This window comes from Herpailurus yagouaroundi, unplaced genomic scaffold (genome assembly GCF_014898765.1).
Source record: "Herpailurus yagouaroundi ecotype Mexico unplaced genomic scaffold, PumYag 203, whole genome shotgun sequence".
Taxonomy (NCBI): domain Eukaryota; kingdom Metazoa; phylum Chordata; class Mammalia; order Carnivora; family Felidae; genus Herpailurus; species Herpailurus yagouaroundi.
The window spans coordinates 23,771,288-23,792,701 of record NW_024412434.1 but is presented as its reverse complement, the minus strand read 5'-3'; the positions used below and the strand labels follow the sequence as shown (position 1 = coordinate 23,792,701).

The window sequence follows — 21,414 nt, the reverse complement described above, 5'->3', positions numbered from 1 at the left end:
TTTCTACATAATTTAAGAGCATAATACTTAAAAAAACACATTTGTTTGTCTAAAAGCTAGTATTGTTTAACTTCGGTTTATAACTCCACATTTTGTTTTCTCCATGACTGAAGAGACTAATGCACTTAAAAGAATTACTACTTTACGTTTTGCGGCACAGAGCGTACACAGATGCAATGTGGAAAAGGTCAACTGGAAGGGCTGGGGGTGGGCCAAAAGGGCTGGGGATGGACCGGAAGGGCTGGGGGTGAACCAAATGGGCTGGGGATGGATCAGAGGGCTGGGGGTGGGGCTGCAAAGGAGCAGAGCTTTTGTAGGTTATTAAAGTTGCCCCAAGTCCAAATTACGGCATTATAACTTCAGGATGGTAAATGTAATCCCTTTGCCACGCCCCCACAACACACACGCACGCACACACGAGCTATAGAATATACACAAAAGAAAGTAAGTAATTTAAACATTTCACAATTTAAAAAATCCATCAAATGGGAAGTAAGACAGTAATCCAAGAAATGAGGGACAAAATTCTATAAAGTATACAGAAAACAAATGGCAAAATGGCAGAAGTCCTTCCTTATCAGTAATTAAATGGTTTAAACTCCTAAATCAAAAGACAGAGACTTCAGAATGGATAAAGACCCACGATCCAGGTATATGTTACCCTCAGGAGACTTCACTTTAGATCAAAAGACACCAACAGATTGAACGTGAAAGGATGCAAAAAGATACTCCATGCAAACAGTAACAAAAGGGAGTAGGGGTACATATACTCAATCGGACAAAATAGACTATAAATCTAAAAAAGGTTACAACAGACAAAAAAGGACACTGCATGTGAATAACAGGTTCAATACAGCAAGCAGATCCAATAATTGCAAATACGTACGCACCTAATAATGGACCATCAAAATATATGATACACAAACGGACAGAACAGAAGGGAGGAAGAGTTGCACAGTAACAGCTGGAGATTTCAATACGTGGCCCACAATAATAGAACAACCAGAGAGAAGGTAAGCACACAGGGGACGAAAACAACACAGTAAACCAACTAGATCTAACAGATATTTACGGAACACTCCACCCAACAACTACAGCATCCACATTCTTCTCAAGTGTATGAGTCCTTCTCTAGGACACAGGGTATGCTACATCACAAATTAAGTCTCAACGGGTTTTAAAAGACAGATGCTGTACAGAGTATCTTATCTGACCACAACAGCATGAAGAAAGAATTCAATTAACAGAAGCAAAATTGGAAAATTCATAAATCTGTGGAAATTAAAAACACACCTTAAAACTCTTCCCTTAAACCACAAGTAATTCTAGATGGGCTAAAGATTTAATCATAAAAAAAAAATAAAGACATAAAAGTCATAGGAGAAAATACAGGTAACAAAAACCTATTCATTCAGCATGTGGAACACAGAAGTGGGATGCCATAAAGAAAAGGGCTGATGGGGCACCTGGTGGCTCAGCTGGTGAAGCATCCGGGCTTCATCCATGACCTGGGCCCAGGTTGTGATCTCGCGGTTTGTGGGTTTGAGCCCCACATCAGGCTCTGTGCTGACAGCTCAGAGCCTGGAACCCACTTTGGATTCTGCCTCTCTTTCTCTCTCGGCCCCTTCCCTGCTCGCTCGCTCTCTCTCTCTCTCTCTCTCTCAAAAATAAGTAAACATTAAAAAAATTGTTTAAAGAAAAAGACTGATTAAATTTTTAAAAATCGTATATGAAAAGTATCCACAATAACAATAAACTGGCCCATTTCCTTTACTTACGAAGAATTTGCACAAACACACCAATAGAAAAGGGAGCAGAAGATGAGCAGGGAAGTTTACAGAATTAAAATGTCCAATAAAAATAAAAGACACTCAATCAAAATTAAAGAAATGCAAGTCAAAACAATGGAAAACTCTATTCAGCTAGAAAGATAAACTAACAATTTAAAATGCCACATGTTGTGTGGGTCTGGGAAAACAACTTACAAATGGAGGCAGCACAAAAGGAGCCACAAAGAAATAACACGCTCATGTGTCCTTTTAAGATGACAGAGAGGAGATTAAAATTTCCTGCCAGAGTGATCACTGAACCATCTTCATGCTCCATATAGAGCTTGAAGCAATTTCAAGAGGATAACACTGGGCAGGCTGCAGGGCACAAATTCCAGGAAGTCGATGCTGCAGCAGTAGAAATACAGGTGAAAACCAGATTCTTGATGGAGAAAAGTGGGGGGCCACCTCACCACGTTCTACTTCAAGTGCCAGTAGGATCAGAGCAAACGTTAGCTAGTGTTCCTGGGATTATTTCTCTCTCCCTTTCCCTTTCTCTGCATCTCCCCCTCCATCCACATTCTACCATTTCCCAGTAAAAAGATCTTACAAACTACAGCTACTAATTTTATTCATGTGTACAATGCAGACGAGTACTTTTTCAGAGTTATTTTTAGGGATTAAATGACATAATGCGTGTAGTATGTGGCACATACTAAACACTCAGTAAATGATACCCACTAGTTAGATGCTTAGTCATCCTCTTCTATAATATTTTATTCTCATGGTTAAATAGTTCTACTATGTATTTTTTCTTTCTGTATGTCTTTTACTAAAACTTGTCTTAACTCTTTTTAAAAGAATGCAAGATATTTTATTGTAAAAAATTTTTTTATGTTTATTTTTGAGAGAGAGAGAGAGAGAGAGAGAGAGAGCGAGCGAGCGGGCATGAGCAGGGGCGGGGCAGAGATAGAGAAGGAGACATAGAATCTGAAGCAGGCTCCAGGCTCCAAGCTGTCAGCTCAGGGCCTGACAAGGGCTCGTACCCATGAACCGCAAGATCATGACCTGGGCCCAAGTTGGATGCTTAACCGACAGAACCACCCAGGCACCCCTAATGCAAGATATTTTAAAATAAATGTTAGGGGCTCCTGGGTGGCTCAGTCGGTTAAGCGTCTGACTCTTGGACCTGGTTCAGGTCATGATCTCACAATTAACGAGTTGTGAGCTGATCTCTGTGCTGATAGTGCAGAGCCTGCTTGGGATTCTCTCTCTTCCTCTCTCTCTCTCTCTCTCTCTCTCTCTCTGCCCCTCTCCTGCTCACTCTCTCTCAAAATAAATAAACATTAAAAAACAAAATAAAATAAATGTTAAAGTGGCAAGAATACAGTTAGTCATTGCCGTTCCAGGTAAAGAATTAGTGGGGAATGGACATTATTGCACTGAACACAAGGTAACCTCACTTAGCAAAGGTGATCGTTTCACAAGGCTGCTGACCACAATCAATCATTGCTGTGACGTTTTGTTTTCTAGAGAATCTGGATGACCCAGAACGAACCTTGGAGAAATGCTGACAGGACCCCTCAAAATTAAGTAACTAAAAGCAGAGCATCTTGGTTTTCACCAAATGGAGAAAGATGCGCCTTCCATGAATGTGTGTCTGCCTGATCCGCACAGACATATCCAGAAGACACCAAAATATGTGCCCCAGAGACTGGGAAATGTTCCATCGGACTCTACCTGAGGGCATAACCCCTGACCCCAATTAACTCCTCAACCTCTCACGCAGGCTCTTCAGCTTCCCTCCTCCCTTACCACACCCTCCAGTGCAACAAAGGCAAGAAAGGAAATGGGCGAAAAATGCCTTTTTCTCAGGAAATCATTCGCTGTCAAGTAATACTCTGAGTTACTCTTGCTGCCATCCTATTTCCACATTTTCTTTTCTCTTGCCTCCCATCCTATCCTTCCTTCGATCCTTCCCCAATTATCCTATTTATTTACACTTCATTTGTTATCAGTTATATAAATTCTGTCTCTCCTGTGTGCACCTTGACACAAGGACCACGTCTTTCTCTTCAGTTGTTGGGTCTCTGCCACAGCACCCTGCAGATAATCTAATAGGAGGTGCTGAAAGCTGTACTGAAATAAGCAAATAAGGGGAGCCTGGGTGGCTCGGTCGGTTGTGCATCTGACTTTGGCTCAGGTCATAATCTCATGGCATGGGTTTGAGCCCTGCATTGGGCTCTGTGCTGACAGCTTGGAGCCTGGAGCCTGCTTCGGATTCTGTGTCTACCTCTCCCTCCCCCTCTGCCCCTCCCCCACTTGCGCTCAGTCTCTCTCACTCTCAAAAATAAATCAAGGGGCATTTCAGTCGGTGAAGCGTCTGACTCTTGATTTTGGCTCAGGTCATGATCTCACTGTTCCTGAGTCTGAGCCCCGCATGGGGCTCTGCACTGACAGGGCCGAGTCTGCTTGGGATTCTGCCTCCCCCTCTCTCTGTCCCTCCCCTGCTTGCTGTCTCTCTCAAAATAAATAAAAATAAACTTTTAAAAAAATTAAAAAAGAAAGAAGCAAATAAAATATATTATCCACACAGCAATGTACTGCAAGGAATCCTGGATCAGCAGTCAGAAAACTTGGGACTCCAGGGTCAATAATGCCATCTGCTGGTTCTGTAGCTCTGTACATAAGCATTTCAGTATCAATTTCCTCTTCTACAAAATGGATCTTTTACCTTCTCTGCTATTACTTATGGTTTTACAACATGATGTGATGAAAGTAAAGGTCATTGTTTATGTTCAGTTAAAGCACCACGATTACTACTCTTGATCAGTATTATTTGCCACCCAAACCTTCTAAATTTAACTAGGGACAGTACAGTTATTTTATTAGGAGGGGCGGATTTCATTAATGCGTTTATTTGCTTTTTCTTAAAATAAGCATAATGCCATAAGCAGCTTGCCATCCACAAGTACGCATAATGCTTATGTTCGGAAACAGAAACGGCTTGTGTTCATTGCGCCGTGTTTCCCAACTTTAATTATGATTTAGATATAAAGTGTTTTGAGTATTTCTTACCAGGTTCTGGGAGGTCTAATTTTGCGCGCTTCAGTTCTACCATAGAAATCTGAAGTTGCTCTATTACAAAGTCATCTTCAAAGAAAAAATCCTTTGCCAGGGTCTCCTGAAGAAATTCTACAAGTTCTTCCATGGACAGTTTCATTAGGTGTTCTAAGAAAGAATGAGAGAAACATGAATGCTGCATCAACAGCTGTTTCAGGTTGAGAAGATAATGCATTCTATTCTGGGGTTGTAGTTTTCAAAAAGGGCACAGCATACAGCTTATACATAGCATTGTAAGAATCACTGAAACTCTGTAAGATAAAAATATTTTCTGGGGCACCTGGGTGGCTCAGTAAGTTAAGCATTTGGCTCCTGACTTTGGCTCAGGTAATGATCTCATGGTTCATGAGATCAAGCCCTGCATCTGGCTCTGTGCTGACAGTGCAGTACCTGTTTGGGATTCTCTCTCTCCCTCCCTCTGTCCCTCCCCTTACTCACAGGCTCCCACGCATGCTCTCTTTCTCTATAAACAAACAAACAAACATTTTTCTTTTTCTGACATTAAAGCAGTCACAGAGAAAAGCAGGTACTCTGGGGAGACAGCAGAAGGTAAATTCTGCCAAATACCTTTTCGTTGGTTTATTTAAAACTACCCCTACCTTAGACGTTAATATAAACCCAGAGCAAGTACTTGTTAGAGACACAGACCAACTAGGATGCCATGAGAGCTTTCTGTTTTATTGTTATGGAGCTCTACCTACCATACACAAACCCATTTCAAGTCTCTATTTTTACTATATCAGAATTTCCAAAAAATCTAGATGATTAATCTTATTTGTATTTCTACGTAAGAAACCAGTTTTGTTAAAAAAAATTCAAATTTCAGATACAAAGTAGAAAGCAAAAATCAGCTAGGATCCCAAGAGCCACTGCCCTACAAGCAGATGTGTATACACATGTATCAATTTAAAAAACTGATTATACTTTTGAGTCCATTGGATATAAGTACTATATAATTAGTGTTCTAACACTGGACAGTTCGGTTATTGCATTTTTTTTTTTACTATTTAAAACCACTGTGTGATAAACCTCCCATAATCCCATAACAACGTCTCTAAATATTATTAAGGAAATCAAGAAAAAAACAAGAACAAAATCTCAGAGGAGCTGTCACTGAATTCAGGTGTCCAGACACAGTTTTTGAAGTTTTCTGGTGAAGCAACTTCACATGAATCCTGGAGCTTCTGTCTTCCTAACTAATAAAAAACTATAAAGCAGCAGACACGTTTTTTCCAATAGCTATTTAGCCCAATGATAGGATAGGATATAAAGTAATTATTATGCTTCCAGTTTACTTGCCAAGGGTAAAGAAACTTCTCACTTGCCAAAATGAAGCAAGAGTCAAATAAATAAGAGGCGCCTGGGTGGCTCAGTCGGTTAAGCGTCTGACATCGGCTCAGGTCATGATTTCACAGTTCGTGAATTCAAGCCCCGCGTCAGGCTCTACACTGACAGCGTGGAGCCTGGAGCCTGGAGCCTGGAGCCTGCTTCGGATTCTCTATCTCCTTTTCTCTTTCTACCCCTCACCTGCTTGTGCTCTCTCTCTCTCTCTCTCTCTCTCTCAAAAACACACACACATTTTTTAAAAAAAAAGTCATACAAATAAAACATAATTTAAGGTGGTGAACAGAGCTATGGAGAAATAGAACATCATGTTTCTATTTTCTTGCTGTTTAATAAACATTAAACTAATACATATAAATTTTAATAAAAAGTATACTTTTGTTCCACATCTTAGTTCATGATCCAGAGAGAGAGAAAGGACAGAGAGGAGAGGAGGGGAGGGAATGAGATGGGGAGGGGGTGGATGGGGTAGGAGAGACTGATTTCCTGTGGCTTTCTGACAGACCCTGAGTCTCGGGACACAGTTATCTCAGTGCAGCAGTGTGTGAGCTGGAGGAGTGAGGACTGGGTTTAAGGGAAAGGAACCACAGCACTTCTGAATCCCTATCTTTCAGAGTAAACAATACAAACTTGATTTCATTGGGACTTCTCATTTGTATCTAAACTTTGGATAATCCGAAGTCATGTTTTTCAAGTAAGCAATCAAACAATTTTATATTAAAATACTAACATGTACTTAGAACAATGCCAAGCACAACAGGGGGAAAAAAACTTACAAAACATGACCCCAAGTACTCAATTAGCTTATAGTTTAGGTGGGAGGCTGAACAGATGAATCTTTCAAAAATAACCTAAGAGGGTAGAAGGACCAAAACAGGTGAAACCATGTATGTTTAAGACCTAGGCTTGAGGCACTCTAGGAAGTTCTTTCCAGTGACTCTCTTCTCTGCAGTTACAAGAGAAGTTACTACGAGGAGTTATAACTATAAAGGTTGAACAGAGGCTTAAAGATGAATAAGGTTCTTTATATCCATGAAGAAAACTCTCATTTCTCGATTTCTAAAGTAAGGCATAGCATGCCAAATTTATACAGCCCTTGAAATACTGCAACTGAAGACTTTTTAAAGCCTTGTTGCATGTGTGCAACTAGAGACAGTGACTGTACTTGCCCCAGAGACAATGCGGTCAAGTAGAGAGATAAGCAGAAGGTTCCCCATCTTTGGTCTACAGCTTAGAGTTGGAGGCTTTTTTCCTGGATGAAAGAAACAATGATGGAAAATGTCCTCTCTCTAGACCTTTGAACTAAGGGCCTGGTTTCTTTGGTCTCTCTCGTCTCTGATTACAAACCTGAGATTCAGACTGAAGAAAGGAATAAGGAAACAAAACTTGGTTGGAATAATATTAATAGTGAAATCGGGACACTGTGTTCCACTGCTTCAGTGTGAAAATGAAACTGAAACAGAAAAACAAATCAAAGACCTTTGTAATGTAATCAGCTTCTAGTCATGTGACAGAACCAAGGAAAGCCAATTACCAACCAAACGTGACTTCTTCATGAACTTTCAAGAAATGTTTTAATCCACCACAAAAAGAAAAGGAATTTGAAACTGGGTGGGGAATGAGAAATCAGAGTTAAATCAAGCCTTGATTTTCGTGAAATCCTTATACTTAAACATTTTCTTACTTTTGTGTAATTTTAAGATTGTATAAGACATAGCGGTAAGAACTCGTTCTCCTTCAAAGATGTAGATATCCCATATTCTGAGGTTTAGTGTAAAGGGAGTCTATAATTAAAAACAAAACAGAGATAAGATTAACAGCTCACCCCTCATCTGGTATTTATAATTTTACGATTGGGTTTTGTAAACAAATACTCACACGATCAAGGAAACATTGAAAAAACCATTTCATTGTGTAAAAACTTGTGTAGATTTCTTGAGAATCCTGAAAAAAACAAAGACTTCAAATTTCTGGATTGCAGCAAATGAAATATGACAATCTAATACTAAAAGTCAGGAAGGTTGTTGGGAGGTAGCTGTCAAAACTAAACATAAAACCGTTTCATTCCAAATCTTTTTCATGCTAGAGTATTTCTAGTTTTTTTCTCTTCGTAATTCCTCTCTTTCTCCCTCAATTTCACTTTTGGAAATCACCTTAAGAATAAATCCTTCGCATACAGGACTGTAATACATTTTGATTCTCTAGAACACATTTTACCGTGAACTATCTCTGCTTCACTAACTCATCGTGTTTTATAGTAGAGTATATATATGGTTCACTAAGGATGTCTGTATGAGCCTTAAAGTACTTTTGGTGCCATAAAAAAGCATATATCTTTAAAATCAAATCTTTAAAAATCATATATCTTTAAAAACTATATTATTTGTATATATCATCTGCAAAGAAGTGGTTTGATTCTATGAGTTAGGGCTGTGATGGTTCATCAGTACTCGATTTCACAAATATTGGGCGTTTGGGTGGCTCAAGTCAGTTGAGTGTCTGACTTTGGCTCAGGTCATGATCTCGTGGCTCGTGAGTTCAAGGCCCGTGTCAGGCTCTGTGCTTGGAGCCTGGAGCCTGCTTCAGATTCTGGGTCTCCCTCTCTTTCTGCCCCTCCCCTACTCACACTCTGTCTCTCTCTCCTTCAAAAATAAACATAAACAACAATTAAATTTCACAAATCTCATGCTCTTCAAACACCTGGCAATGACAAGTGCATAGGAAAGGAACTGGACAACACTGCAAATCAATCAAGTAATTGGGACCAAAGGCTGCACTCAATTCCTCTAGCTTCATTCCTGGTATAAGTGGGTGTAAGTCAAAGTCGTATCTACCTACCAAGTGTTGCTTAAGCTTGGATAGAAATTTATTCAGTATTTTTTCATGATGTTCTTGAAATCTCAAGAGTTTAGGAAAACCTTGAACAAAAAAGCCTAGAATACAAACATAAAAACAGTTTTTCATAAACAGTAACAACAAAAACCCCTCTTTTAAAATACAACACATTGTTTTCATTTTTAACTGTCAGCAACAACAAAAATCCAGGAGTTAGTGAGATATTTGTCCTCCCCACCAAGGAAATAATCGTGTATGAGCTCTGGGTAATGAAACTTGTGGTCTAGCAGTTGTTTGCCAGAGATCTCTTATAACCTTGTAAAAATATAAAAGAGGACAATATTTCTGAATTAAAAGGGAAACTTAGAAATTAAGAAAAGATGAAAAATGAACTGAAGCCATTTATCAGGATTATCTGTTCTCCTGAAGTATCTTAAAGCATATCTTAAATGTGCAAATTTTTAAACATTTCTTTTTTTTTAAATTTTACGTAAAATCAAGTTAGTTAACATATGGTGTAACAACGGTTTCAGGAGTAGAATTTAGTGATTCATCACTTACATACAACACCCAGTGCTCATCCCAACAAGTGCACTCATTACAGCCCCTCACCCACATAGCCCATCAACCACCCGATACCCCTTGAGGAACCCTTAGTTTGCTCTCTGGATTTAAGAGTCCCTTGTGGTTTAAATGTACAAATTTTTTATAGGTTATTCTAGTCTTAAGGACTTATCATTTTATTTTACTGTCAATATCCTACATAACAAACATTACTTTTGTCAGTCCTACTCTAACAACTTCATTAATATTGTGCTTCCAAAGTTTTTATCACTTTTAATCCTTTCTGTAAGTGATATTTGACATCATCTAAGACATTCTGGCACTATATGATCGACATTCTATCTAACGTTGTAGTTTATCCCATCTGATTACACAATATAATCTGTAAGATTTCTAGGAAGTAACAAATCGTAAATGGTGAATTAGTACTGATTTTGTGTATTTATCTCATGGAACCCTACATGTATATTTATTTACAAGTTTCCTTTCAGATACTCTACACAATGCATTAGAAAGGAAGTATCCTCAACAGATGCATCATTTCTCCCATTAGTTATTTCCAGTCTGGGCTTTCTGTAACTTTGAAGGATGTTAATAGCTGTGCTCTGTTTTTAAAAAAGAATCCAGAGGAAGGACCTTGTGTTATAGGAACCCTTGTTGCATATTCATGATACATAAGAGCTTCCTAATGCTACTAACATGTTTTATAAACTAAAGAAACTTTGTTTAGCTCTCTCTGCCAGACTTAGTTGATCTTAGAGTCCACCTTTTTTTTCCCCCCCACAGAACATCTGTTTCCAAAAATTAAAACTGTGTTTCTCCAAGAACGCAAGAGACATGCTTTTGGGAAACACTGCTTTATAATCTTTGGGGAAGGCCTATTTGTTAACTAATTTTCAGTTTTCTAAGGTATTTGTAAAAATTTCCAGAGATAGAGATTCTATGCCTCCCATAGTAACATTTTCCAGGGAAATTATGTCATAAAAAAAAAAAAAAAATCTGTATCTGTGCCACTTTCCTGGTCAATTTGATAAGAATGGGAATTGGAAGAATTTCAAGAAAAGGTCTCATTTTGAAAAAGGCAATGCCCCTCAGTAATAAACACTAGCTCAAGGATGCTAAGATAGCTAACATTTCCTCACTTGTTAGTGATATCCCGGACTTGGTGTTTTAAAATCTCATTTTCTTCAGCCCTCACTTTATTCTATACATTTCTAAGTGACATCACTCTCATACAGGATTTGCAAAGAACCGAGGCAACCTTTAGTTATAAAATTCCATCTGCAGACCTAGAAGCAAATATCTCTAAGTATAAACTTACCCACGATAATGACCTAAGCTGCACAATAAATGCAAACGTTAGGATAGTAAGAATGTTACTTTACAGATTAGACTGGTGACAACTGGTGAAAGTAAACTATCGGGTATGTTTGAAAGAAAGGACCTCCCTGAACTTGGGCAGTCTTCCACGTGATTACATACTCCTGAGTATGCCTCTGCACATGCCTCTGCACTTCAGCACAGAGGAGCAATGCCAGTCAAAATAAAGATGGATAAGGGACAGTTGTTTTTCTTCAAGATGCCTTTTCAAATGACTGTGTGTTGGATGGCAGTTCAAAATGCTGTATCTTACCTCTTACTTTTGGAGTCTACTGATGGGATACAAAGTGTCCAGAAACAGTTATCAGCGGTAGAAGTAGTAATAGTAGTGGTCATTAAAAAAAAAAAAAAAAAAAAAAAAGATTCCCTAGGAAAACTGAGGGAGATGACCACATGCACACGCGCGCGCGCACACACACACACACCACAAAATACCTCCATAGAAACCACATGGTAAGAACGTGAGATTTAATAAGCTATAGTCATAATTCTGAAAATGCTAAAATATCACTTTCAACATGTGGCAGGTTCCTCACCACATCAAGCTTACTCACAAATGGAACTTAGATGATCCATTTCTTAGAGGGATTCATGTCAAAAATGTTTTTAATTTGGTATTATCATGGATGGCACTGGGAACATAATTTTGCATTATATGGGCAAATGGCACTTTTACTTCCAAGAGAAGTTGCAATACAAACTCTCCAAAATCTCTTGTATATGCTTGGCAGATTTAGGAAAAAGGTTATTAAAAACAATCTTCTAACCTGAGAACCAAAAACTCATGCAAGTTTTGAGATATTAAATAACAAAGTACCCGCAGCAAGTCATCAGCAGCCTTTTATTGTAAAAGGGAATCAATTTTATGGCTACAAGAAGCAAAGCACACATCTCACTGAAATGAGAACTGCATGACAGTCTGAAAGTTCTGGTCAAAAGGCATCTTTTATTTCTCCCGGTAACACAGCTCCTCCTAAATTCCTCCAAACCTAAATTAGCTTCTTCTGACTGGGGGCAAGTGAGGAGAGAATTTCAGAATGCCAACAGTATACCTTGAGGCAAACACAACAGAGATAAACGTGAACAGAAATGTTTAGCAAAGTTCAATAAAGAAGGAGGAAATAAGAAATGACTCACAAACACTAATTAACCGAACAAACTCCCAGACATTAACTTTTTGTCCTTAACCCTAACAAGCATCTCCCAAAGTTTGACTTTGTTTTAATTTACCTTTTTCTCCCTTCCCTGTTTATTGTTTTGTGTAAACTCTGGGGTTTTCTTACCATGCATGGCATGTTTGGGGCCTGAGAATAGTTTGACCAGGGCCCAGAAGGCATCTTCTTCATTCATATACATAAGGAGCAAAGCTGTGATCTGGCTCATCCCCTGACAGTATCCAACTTCCTGAAGACAAATGAGAACAAAGAAACTGGGGGTTTTAAGATCAAATCACATGGATATACACATATAAAAACCTGCCCTACAAAATAATCAGAAAATGCTTAAACACATTAAAGAATGGGCAATTCTACAGAGAAAGACTACAATTTTTACAACACTGAACTATATGCTATAAAAGAATAAATTTGTATTCAAGAATGAATGTAGAAGTGTGGACAAAGTCTAAAGCTGCATGTATTTTTATTATCTCCTATTCAATACCATTATACCTTCTGTAAAGAGTGCTAGGTTTATTTTTCCTTTGTATGTATGATTCTCAGTTCAATACTCCCCCTCTTTGTTCAAATGCTGGCAAATTTCTCTCCTCCTACAGTTTCCAGGTTGCTGTCTCTTTTCCTCTGGATTTCCAGGCCTTTATATAGACACATTCTGGGATACCCAACCAGTCTCTGTCCCTTCTCTGAGAATTGCCTACTCTCCCCATACTCCCTGCTTACGATGGGGCCTTAGGGCTTCATGTTTGTGCCACATGAACCAAAGCTGCTGGAGTAGAAGAGGTCACCTGACCCCAGGGGAACAGTTAATCGGCTGCACTGACTAATCCCATACTCTCTCCAGGAGATCTGTAATCAGATGGTGGAATGCAATTTCAAAGAATGGTCATGTCGACCATTCTGTGGGTGCTATTTTAGCCATGGGAAAAGTGAAAAGTAGGCAAAGAAAGGAATCTGGACAGAGATAGTGGGACAAACAGTTTACAGAGATAATCAGAGTTACCACATGGCCTCAGAGTGGAAAAGACAGAGAGTATAGCTCTCTTTCTCAGTGAAGTCTTCTCACTCTCACTGTCCAGCTCCAAATTCCATGAGGCCCAACCATTGCTTCATTTCTATGAAATGGCCTTTAATAAACTCTTTAACTTGTCCTAGCTTGAACTTTCTCATAACTGAAACGCTTTACTGTAATAGAAATTACACACCCAAGGTTCAAGGTTGTCCTCCTCAGAACCCAGTCAACAAGCATTTATTTAACATCCACATTAGGTTCAACACTAATTTATCTTTCCCCAAATTATTATCTTCCCCTGAGTTATAAATACGTTAAGAACAACATGTTCCATTACCAAAAAGTTTACTTTAGCCTGCTCCTGGGCTTGGCAAGTAGGTCCATACCCTGAAAGGCAACCTCGGTCCCAGGGGTGGTGAGGAATGTTCAAGGGTCAAGCAAAAATTAATCTGCCCACTGACTCCCTAAACTTCTAGCCCTGCTCATTCTCAGCGCTACTGTGTAAAATAAAAACAAGACAAACAACATCACAAAACAACAAAACAATCCAGAGAAAGAGGGGAAAACGAGAGATTCACTGGCATGCGGTGGTTTTTCCCACTTCAAAGTGGCTCTGTTCTAAGACCCCAGGGTCACCAGAGGAGCCTTGAAAAGACCCACAGAGGCAGGGAGAGCCCCAAGAGTTCCTCCAGTTCCTCAGAATACAACCCAAAGAGCTGTGGGTGGGTGTGCTCCAACTTACCGTGTTATAAATAGAATATGCAGCAAGAACATGGAATAGGGATTGTTGCCTAGAGAAAAGAGAATTTATATTAAACACAATTTACTTATTTCACCTATTTTTAAAAACACAAACTTAAACAAATAAACAGTTTGCCTCAAAACAGATCATCCAGACAAAATCACTGTTGTAATAAAGAAATGACCCCCAGCTCAAAGGTGAACGATAATCTATACAGTCTAAATTCAAGGTTAGATGACATTCATTCTGATAAAATTTGCACCAAAAAACACAAAGGGCTTCACAGTCTCTCAAACTTGTTGCCATCCTTCACTGAACTATTCTCACTACAAAAACAACCACATGGGAGCAGCCAGCTTCACAGAACTATGGAGGCCTTGCGAAGCCTATTACAGTGCCAGCTCAGTACAATACCGTGCAGGGCTGGGGCCACATCACGTGGGAAGCTGTATGTGCTCTCAATAAGCCCCCACTACATGGTGCTATCTGTCCCACAGCCAGGAACTGGGTTCCAAGATTCAAGCAGCAGAAATGGGGATGGCTCAACCCACTACGATCCCTAGTAGTCCACTAGCAAAATGTTTGCTTCCCATTCCATCAGCCTTAAGCGCTGCTGGTCTAGGAGTGATCCCACTGATCTGGTAGTTGAGATTGCCACCCAGCCACTTTGGGCTCCTCAAGCCTCTGAATCACCAGGCAAAGGAGGCTGACTGTACTGGTTGGAGGGGTTGATCCTGGCTACTAAAGAGAAACTGAGTTGCTACTACACAATGGATGTAAGGAAGACTATGTCCAGAACACAGGAGAATACTCAGGGGGTCTCTTAGTATAACCAAACCTTGCGATTGAAGTCAATGGAAAAATACAGCAATCTAATTCAGGCAGGACTGCTAATGGTCCCGAATTAAAACTTAGGTCATCCCACCAGGTAGAGAACCACTACCAGCTGAGGTACTTGCAGAGGACAAAGGGAATATGAAATGTGTAGTGGAACCCAGCCACCACCACATGCCCAGCCACAGAAATGACCGTTATCACTGTTCTGAGCATTTCTTATTTTGGCATGAGTGTGTGTGTGTGTGTGTGTGTGGGTGGGTGGGGGTGTGTGTGTGTGTGTGTGTGTGTGTGTGGGTGTATACATAAACATATATATTTTAAAAATATTTTTGTTTTCCTCCTTCCTTTTCCCTTTTCATCTAATGTATTAGCTATATTAGATATATTAGTAATAATTAACTTCGTATCGCAGTATTTAGGTTTCAGAATATCAAAGCAAAAGAGTAACCATCACCGAAGACTTTGCATCCTCTTGTGGGGTAAGGACTAGCATAGTTTCAGTCCTAGGCAAAATCGCATTAGGCAAAAGTATGGCCTTGTATTTATCTGTATTCGGAAACTGAGTCGACAAGGATACACGGTCACAGTCAGGTTTATGTGTCACCTTGGTTAAGCTACAACTCCCAGTTATTCAAAATCTAACCTAGGTGTTACTGAAAGAATGTATATTTGGTAGATGCGATTACAATCTATAATCAGCTGACTTTAAGTAGGGGCAATTGTCCTAGATAGTCTGGCTGGGCCTGATTCAATCGGTTGAAAGGTTTTATTTATTTTTGGGACAGAGAGAGACAGAGCATGAACGGGGGAGGGGCAGAGAGAGAGGGAGACACAGAATCGGAAACAGGCTCCAGGCTCTGAGCCATCCGCCCAGAGCCCGACGCGGGGCTCGAACTCCCGGACCGCGAGATCGTGACCTGGCTGAAGTCGGACGCTTAACCGACTGCGCCACCCAGGCGCCCCTCAATCGGTTGAAAGGTTTTAAGAGCGATGTGAGGCTTCCCTGGAGCAGCTCTTTCTGTGGAAAGCAGCACGGCTTGTGCTCACGAGTGCCAGCCTGTCCTTTCTGATGGCCTGCCTCCCCATCAGAGGACGTGCCTCGCCAGCCCCCACTACTGTATAAACCAACTCCTCTCAATAAATCTCTGAATACACACCTCTCACCGGGTTTCTGTTTCTTTTGTTGAACTCTACCTGATCCTGAGGTCATCAAAACTATCCCTCTCATTTGTAAACGGTAGTACTCATTCATTCATCCATTCCTCTTTTTTTGTTTCAGCTATGCTTTGGGGTCAAATTTATAGGGATCTATTTGTCACTGACATGGTTCTCAAAAAGTAACACAATCTCGGGGCGCCTGGGTGGCGCAGTCGGTTAAGCGTCCGACTTCAGCCAGGTCACGATCTCGTGCTCCGTGAGTTCGAGCCCCGCATCGGGCTCTGGGCTGATGGCTCAGAGCCTGGAGCCTGTTTCCGATTCTGTGTCTCCCTCTCTCTCTGCCCCTCCCCCGTTCATGCTCTGTCTCTCTCTGTCCCAAAAATAAATAAACGTTGAAAAAAAAAAATTAAAAAAAAAAAAAAAAGTAACACAATCTCAAATTTCTTTACTAAGATTGTAATAAAAGTAGCTACTGTATTTTTAACCATTCTTGGATCATAAAATGACTCCTTACCAACTGTATGGCATCTACTATGTCAAAGGTTAAAAAATTTCAGTTAACCTAGATCCTAAGTTTCATACAACACAGACCAAATGAGCTTAAACTTTTAGGACATACATCAAAATTATAGTTCATATAAGACATTCTGCTTACTCATGTTTTAAGTTAATGAAGACTTTAGTAAACACTATTTATAAATGCCATTTATATTTCAAACTTTACTTACTTAACACCATATCGGTCTCTAAACATAATATGGTCCCTAAATGTACGGTTGACGTCAAGGTCTATTTGTCTGATGTCAGGTGAACAGCCCCGTGCTCTGTGCTTTAATTTCTGAAGAGAAAAAAGAGGGGAAGAAAGCATGTTTTTATGGAAATCAGTTATTGAAAATAATTCTCATTAAAATAATAAATCAAAACATAATTCTCATTTAAAAGCTGTTTTCATTTAGGAAGGCCACGCCCATGGCTCACCAATGAATATGAAAAGGCACACAATGAAGAGCGTCCCTCCCACCCATCCCCCCCACCCTCTCCCGACTGGGGTCTCCCTCACACCCATCCTCTCCTCTTCCCACCACCTTCTCTCATTCATCTTAACCATACAGATTTTAATTTTGAAGGAAGAACTTCTCCGAGTTTGCACTGCTCAGACTACGTAAAAGCACTTCACAGCTGGGCCACGCAGTCCATTATGAGTTCTTGTTGCTTTCCCGCAGTGGTTTTGTTTTCCTTCAAGCTAATCATTGCCTTCTTTCTTGATTTGCTTCATTTTCTGTTTGCTTGCTGCTAATCCAATCCCAAACTCACTTGAAGCCACACTGATCTCCTCTGGTGCTGCTGCAGGGGAAAAGGTACTCTCCCATTTCCACTTCTTGCGGGTGTTCTGCCACAGCCTCCTGTCCAGCTCCAGCCTTGGGCTCCCGGACCTCAGGATGTGCTGCACAGCTGGGGTGTGGGGGTGTCCCTTTCACCCTCAGCTGGGCCATCCTTCGCTTGGGTCCCCTGTGTCCTGGGTCTCACATCTTCTTCTTTCTTGGTTTATTCCCTTGTCCTGGAGGGGCACATCCTCCAGTAGCTCCTGTGGAGGGTGTACGGAAGGCAAATTTTTTTGAAACTCTGAATGTCTGATAATTCTACCTCCTTACTTAACTGTCTGGCTGTTTTAGAATTCTAAGCTGGAAACTACTTCTGCTCAAAAGGCACTGCCTTTACTGTCTTCTAGAGCTTCCGGTGTTGCAACTCTAATTCTGGTTTCTTTGTATGAAATCTTTTTCTCTCTAGAAGCTTGTAAGCAGTTTTCTCTCCACATTCTGAAACTTTACATTTCTGTGCTTGATTTGTATCTATTTTTATCCACGGGGTTGGGCACTTGACAGATCTTTTCAATCTTAACAACTCGGACTCCCATCTCTCAGTTCTGAGTAATTTCTTCAGTAACTCCTGTGTCGATTTCCTCAAACCTTCCTGCCGCATTCCCATTTTCTCTTTCTGGAACTCTTGCTATCACAGTGTGGGATCTCCTGGGCTGTCAGTTAATTTTCTTATATTTTCTCTATTACTTTCCATCTCTTTGACTTTATCATCTTTCTGGAAAACTCCTTCAATTGTTATTCTCAAACTTCTCTAAAATCTTTCAGTTCTATTTTGATTTTTTGTAATTAATAACTCTCTGTTGTTCTCAAAGATTCCTTTTAATAGCATCCTGTACTTGCTTTATGGATGTAACATCTATTCCAATCCCTCTGAAGATGTCTGTGATGGGTTGTTGTTTTTTTTTAAGTTTTCTTCTTGCCGTATAGTCTGTTTCTTACAAGTTTTTTTTTTCCATTTGTTCTCATGTGTCTTTCATGTTAGCTCCTTTCCTCAAATGAAGAGAGGTATTTCGTTGTCTGCTTCTATTTAAAAGTACAACACTAGAAGCTGATGGAAAGCTCTGTGTGCGGAGGTGGGGCTTCACCACCGTGTCGTCACTGTAGAGTGACGTGGCTGGGCAGCTCCACTGGGGGGTTCCCCTGAAGCCAGTACGTCTGGGTGTATTTTCTGGGGCTGGGCAAGTCCCCCAGAGAAGTGTCTTCTGGGCTCCTGCCGGGAAGCCAAGCACGTGGCTGCCAACGTTCAGGGAGTACAGGGGGAGAGGCTGGGACGCCCCCAGTGCAGGACATGTACTCTTCTGTGCCCTGGTCACAGCGGCCCCACCCTCCGCAACGTGTGTGTCCTCTCCAGTCCAGAGGCCTCTGGTTCACTCTCTCCAAACGGTAGACCTCAGCCTCGAGCCAGGGCTGCAGAGGGACCTCGGGGGTCTCACTGCTTCTGCCACCGGACTCTGAACCGCTTCCACTGTTTTCGGCTTCCCTTCTACTCCCAGAGGTACCTGGAGTTGGCAACTACCAAGCCTTCTGGAGACTCTGAGATATAAATCAGGTTGCATCTCCCATCTCCCACAGCCAGCCTAGGATTTCATTTTCCCGGGTCTGCTAAGTTTATTAAATGTTTGTCTGAATTCTGGTTTCCAAAAATTGGCAGCATTCTCTCTTCCATTTTCATATTCCTTGCGGGCTTGCTTTTTCAAAAACTGCTGTCAGTTTAGTGGCATTTCAGGGAGGAAGGGAGCTAAGTGAATATATTTAATCTCCCAAGTTTAACTAGATAAGAGATTAAAATTTATACTAATCTATACTTAACCATGCTTAAGTATAATTAAGCATCTACATACGCTATTATAACTGACTCATTTACCATGTACTGGTGTATATATCTATATCTATCTATATCTGTCTTAACTCCAACGAACACATATAAAAACACAACTGCTAATTCTCGACTTCAGCTAAAAGTAGAAAGAAGTAGGCTATCCGGAATATGAGTGTATGTGTTAAGTGTTTCATGACTATGTGTACTCTTGGGTTCTGAGGCAGGAGCTCGGAGAATGGCAGTTTCTGTAGCTTTTAAAATCATGATGAGTAACCATGGTCTACTTCAAAGTCCTAAATACAGAGGAAGATATTTACAGTACTGTATTAGAATCACATGACCACTAAAATGTTATTGTATACTATCACTGATAAAAGTTGATACCAAAATTTAGTTCAAAAATGATAATCTGTTCATATTTGTTCTTTAATTTTTTTTAAGGTAATGGGCAAGTAAAGAGGTTTCAATTATCATTCTACAGGCCTCCTGGCAAAAACTGAGAAGTCTAAAGACAGAAAGAAATGTTTGATAGGACATGATAAAATAGTTCAAAGGCAGAAAAACACGCAAATATGTCTATAGTATTACTTTCTCTATAGGACAAGGAAATCCAACATAAAATGGCCTCAAGACAGAAGCAAATCCCAGTTAAGTAGTAAAAAAAAGTAACGGGTCAGAAAGATGATGTCATTGCCTGTTTACACACAACAGAACACAGGAAATCAAGCATATTTCTTACCTCAGTGCAAGGAGGGAAAGCAGCTTCTTGGTTATCTCTGGAACTGGGTGGCTGAGACCCAGGAGTGTCAACAATAATACAAAACACACATTTCATTTCAAAGAAATCGGATCTAATGACCCTATAAACCTGAAGGTGGAAGAACGGCGGAAAGCACTTACGTGCAAACTCGGGATATCCCTGTGTGTTCGGCCAACAAGATTATGGCGCCTGTAGGTGAGGCTGAGAAGGCCGTAGGTGAGGCAGTTAACCGCGACGGACTGAACCGCCGGCAGTGAGACCAATCAGGGACACAAGAGAGGCGGATGACACTGAGGTGCAACTAAAAGAATAGGAGGAAGTGGTAGACAAGAGCGCCAGCTCAGGAGCCAGGGACCATCTCACCCACCTGAGAAAAATCTCAGCAGTTCGACTCCTAGTGAAGTTCCAACCTGAAGAGGGCAGTTCATACCATCTTTGGAGAAGGGAGAGTAGGAAGGAATGGGAAAGGAAGAAGATCAAATAATGATGCCGGGAAAACTCAGAGAGTCAAAAGAGGAACTGATGGCAGTGTTGGAAAAGGATGGAAGTACTGACGGGCCAGTCATTTCCTTTGTGGTTGCTATCGTACAACTGGCACGTACTGAATGGATCTCTCGTGTGAACCAGTGCCCGGATCATTTTATGCCACAGAGAAAAGGTCTAAAAGGAACTGAAAGCACAGTGCTGCTACCAGTACCTGTGCTGGGTCGAACAGGGCCCCCTCCCCAAATTCACATCTATCCAGAACCTGGAAATGTGACCTGATTTGGGGATTAGGGTCTTTGCAAATGTCATCAAGTTAAGATGAGACCATTCTGGATTGGGATGGACCCCAATTCCAGTACCTGGCGTCCTTATCAGGTGGGACACACAGATGCGCACAGGGAGAAGGCCACGTGAAGACGAGGCGGAGACGAGGGATGTGGCTGCGGGCCCACGCGTGCCCGGGGGGGCACCGGCAATCCCCGCAGCGAGGAGGGGGCAGGAAGGAGTGTCCCCGAGCCTGAAGAGAAACGCTGGGCCCACCAACACCCTGACGTCAGACTTCTCTCCTCCAGAAGTGAGACAGAAGACACTGCCGCTGTGCTGAGCCACTCAGTTTGTGGCACTCTGTGGCAGCCCAAGGAAACAAATGGAGCAGGTGAAGGAAGAGGAACTGTGTTCTCTCATTAACTCAACCAAAATTTAATGAGCACTACTACGTAGCCAGGCACACTGTTCTAGGGGCTGGGGTTACATTCTGTATGTTTTCTCAGACATCACTTTCAATACTGGCTCTAAAACTATGGTACTAAAAGCAAATTATCTTATCAACAGGCTAAAATAATTTGAAACTCTAAAATCCTAAGACATAAACCCATAGTCCGGGTAGGGCCCAAATAGCGAATTTAAAAAATGTTTCAGACACACAAAGTAAGTAACTCTTTAAAATTAACCATTTTTTTTATCTTTCATCTTGGTAAAATTTTACACACACACACACACACACACACACACACACACACACACACACACAC

The 21,414-nt window shown here is 40.9% G+C and overlaps 1 protein-coding gene across 7 annotated transcripts in view; it reads right to left on the bottom strand.

Moving 5' to 3' along the window:
- Positions 1–21,414, bottom strand: part of USP6NL (USP6 N-terminal like) — a 247,803-nt gene that overhangs the window by 35,201 nt on the left and 191,188 nt on the right. For all 7 annotated transcript variants that reach the window (XR_005783445.1, XM_040451465.1, XM_040451464.1 and 4 more), the window contains 7 exons: positions 16,668–16,777; positions 13,945–13,993; positions 12,299–12,419; positions 9,075–9,169; positions 8,115–8,180; positions 7,921–8,020; positions 4,848–5,000 (listed from right to left, as the gene is read on the bottom strand). Coding sequence is in view for 6 of the 7 variants with exons in the window: in XM_040451465.1 (XP_040307399.1) it covers positions 4,848–5,000; positions 7,921–8,020; positions 8,115–8,180; positions 9,075–9,169; positions 12,299–12,419; positions 13,945–13,993; positions 16,668–16,777 (694 nt within the window). In the remaining variant the exon portion in view is untranslated. The remainder of the gene's footprint in view (positions 1–4,847; positions 5,001–7,920; positions 8,021–8,114; positions 8,181–9,074; positions 9,170–12,298; positions 12,420–13,944; positions 13,994–16,667; positions 16,778–21,414) is intronic.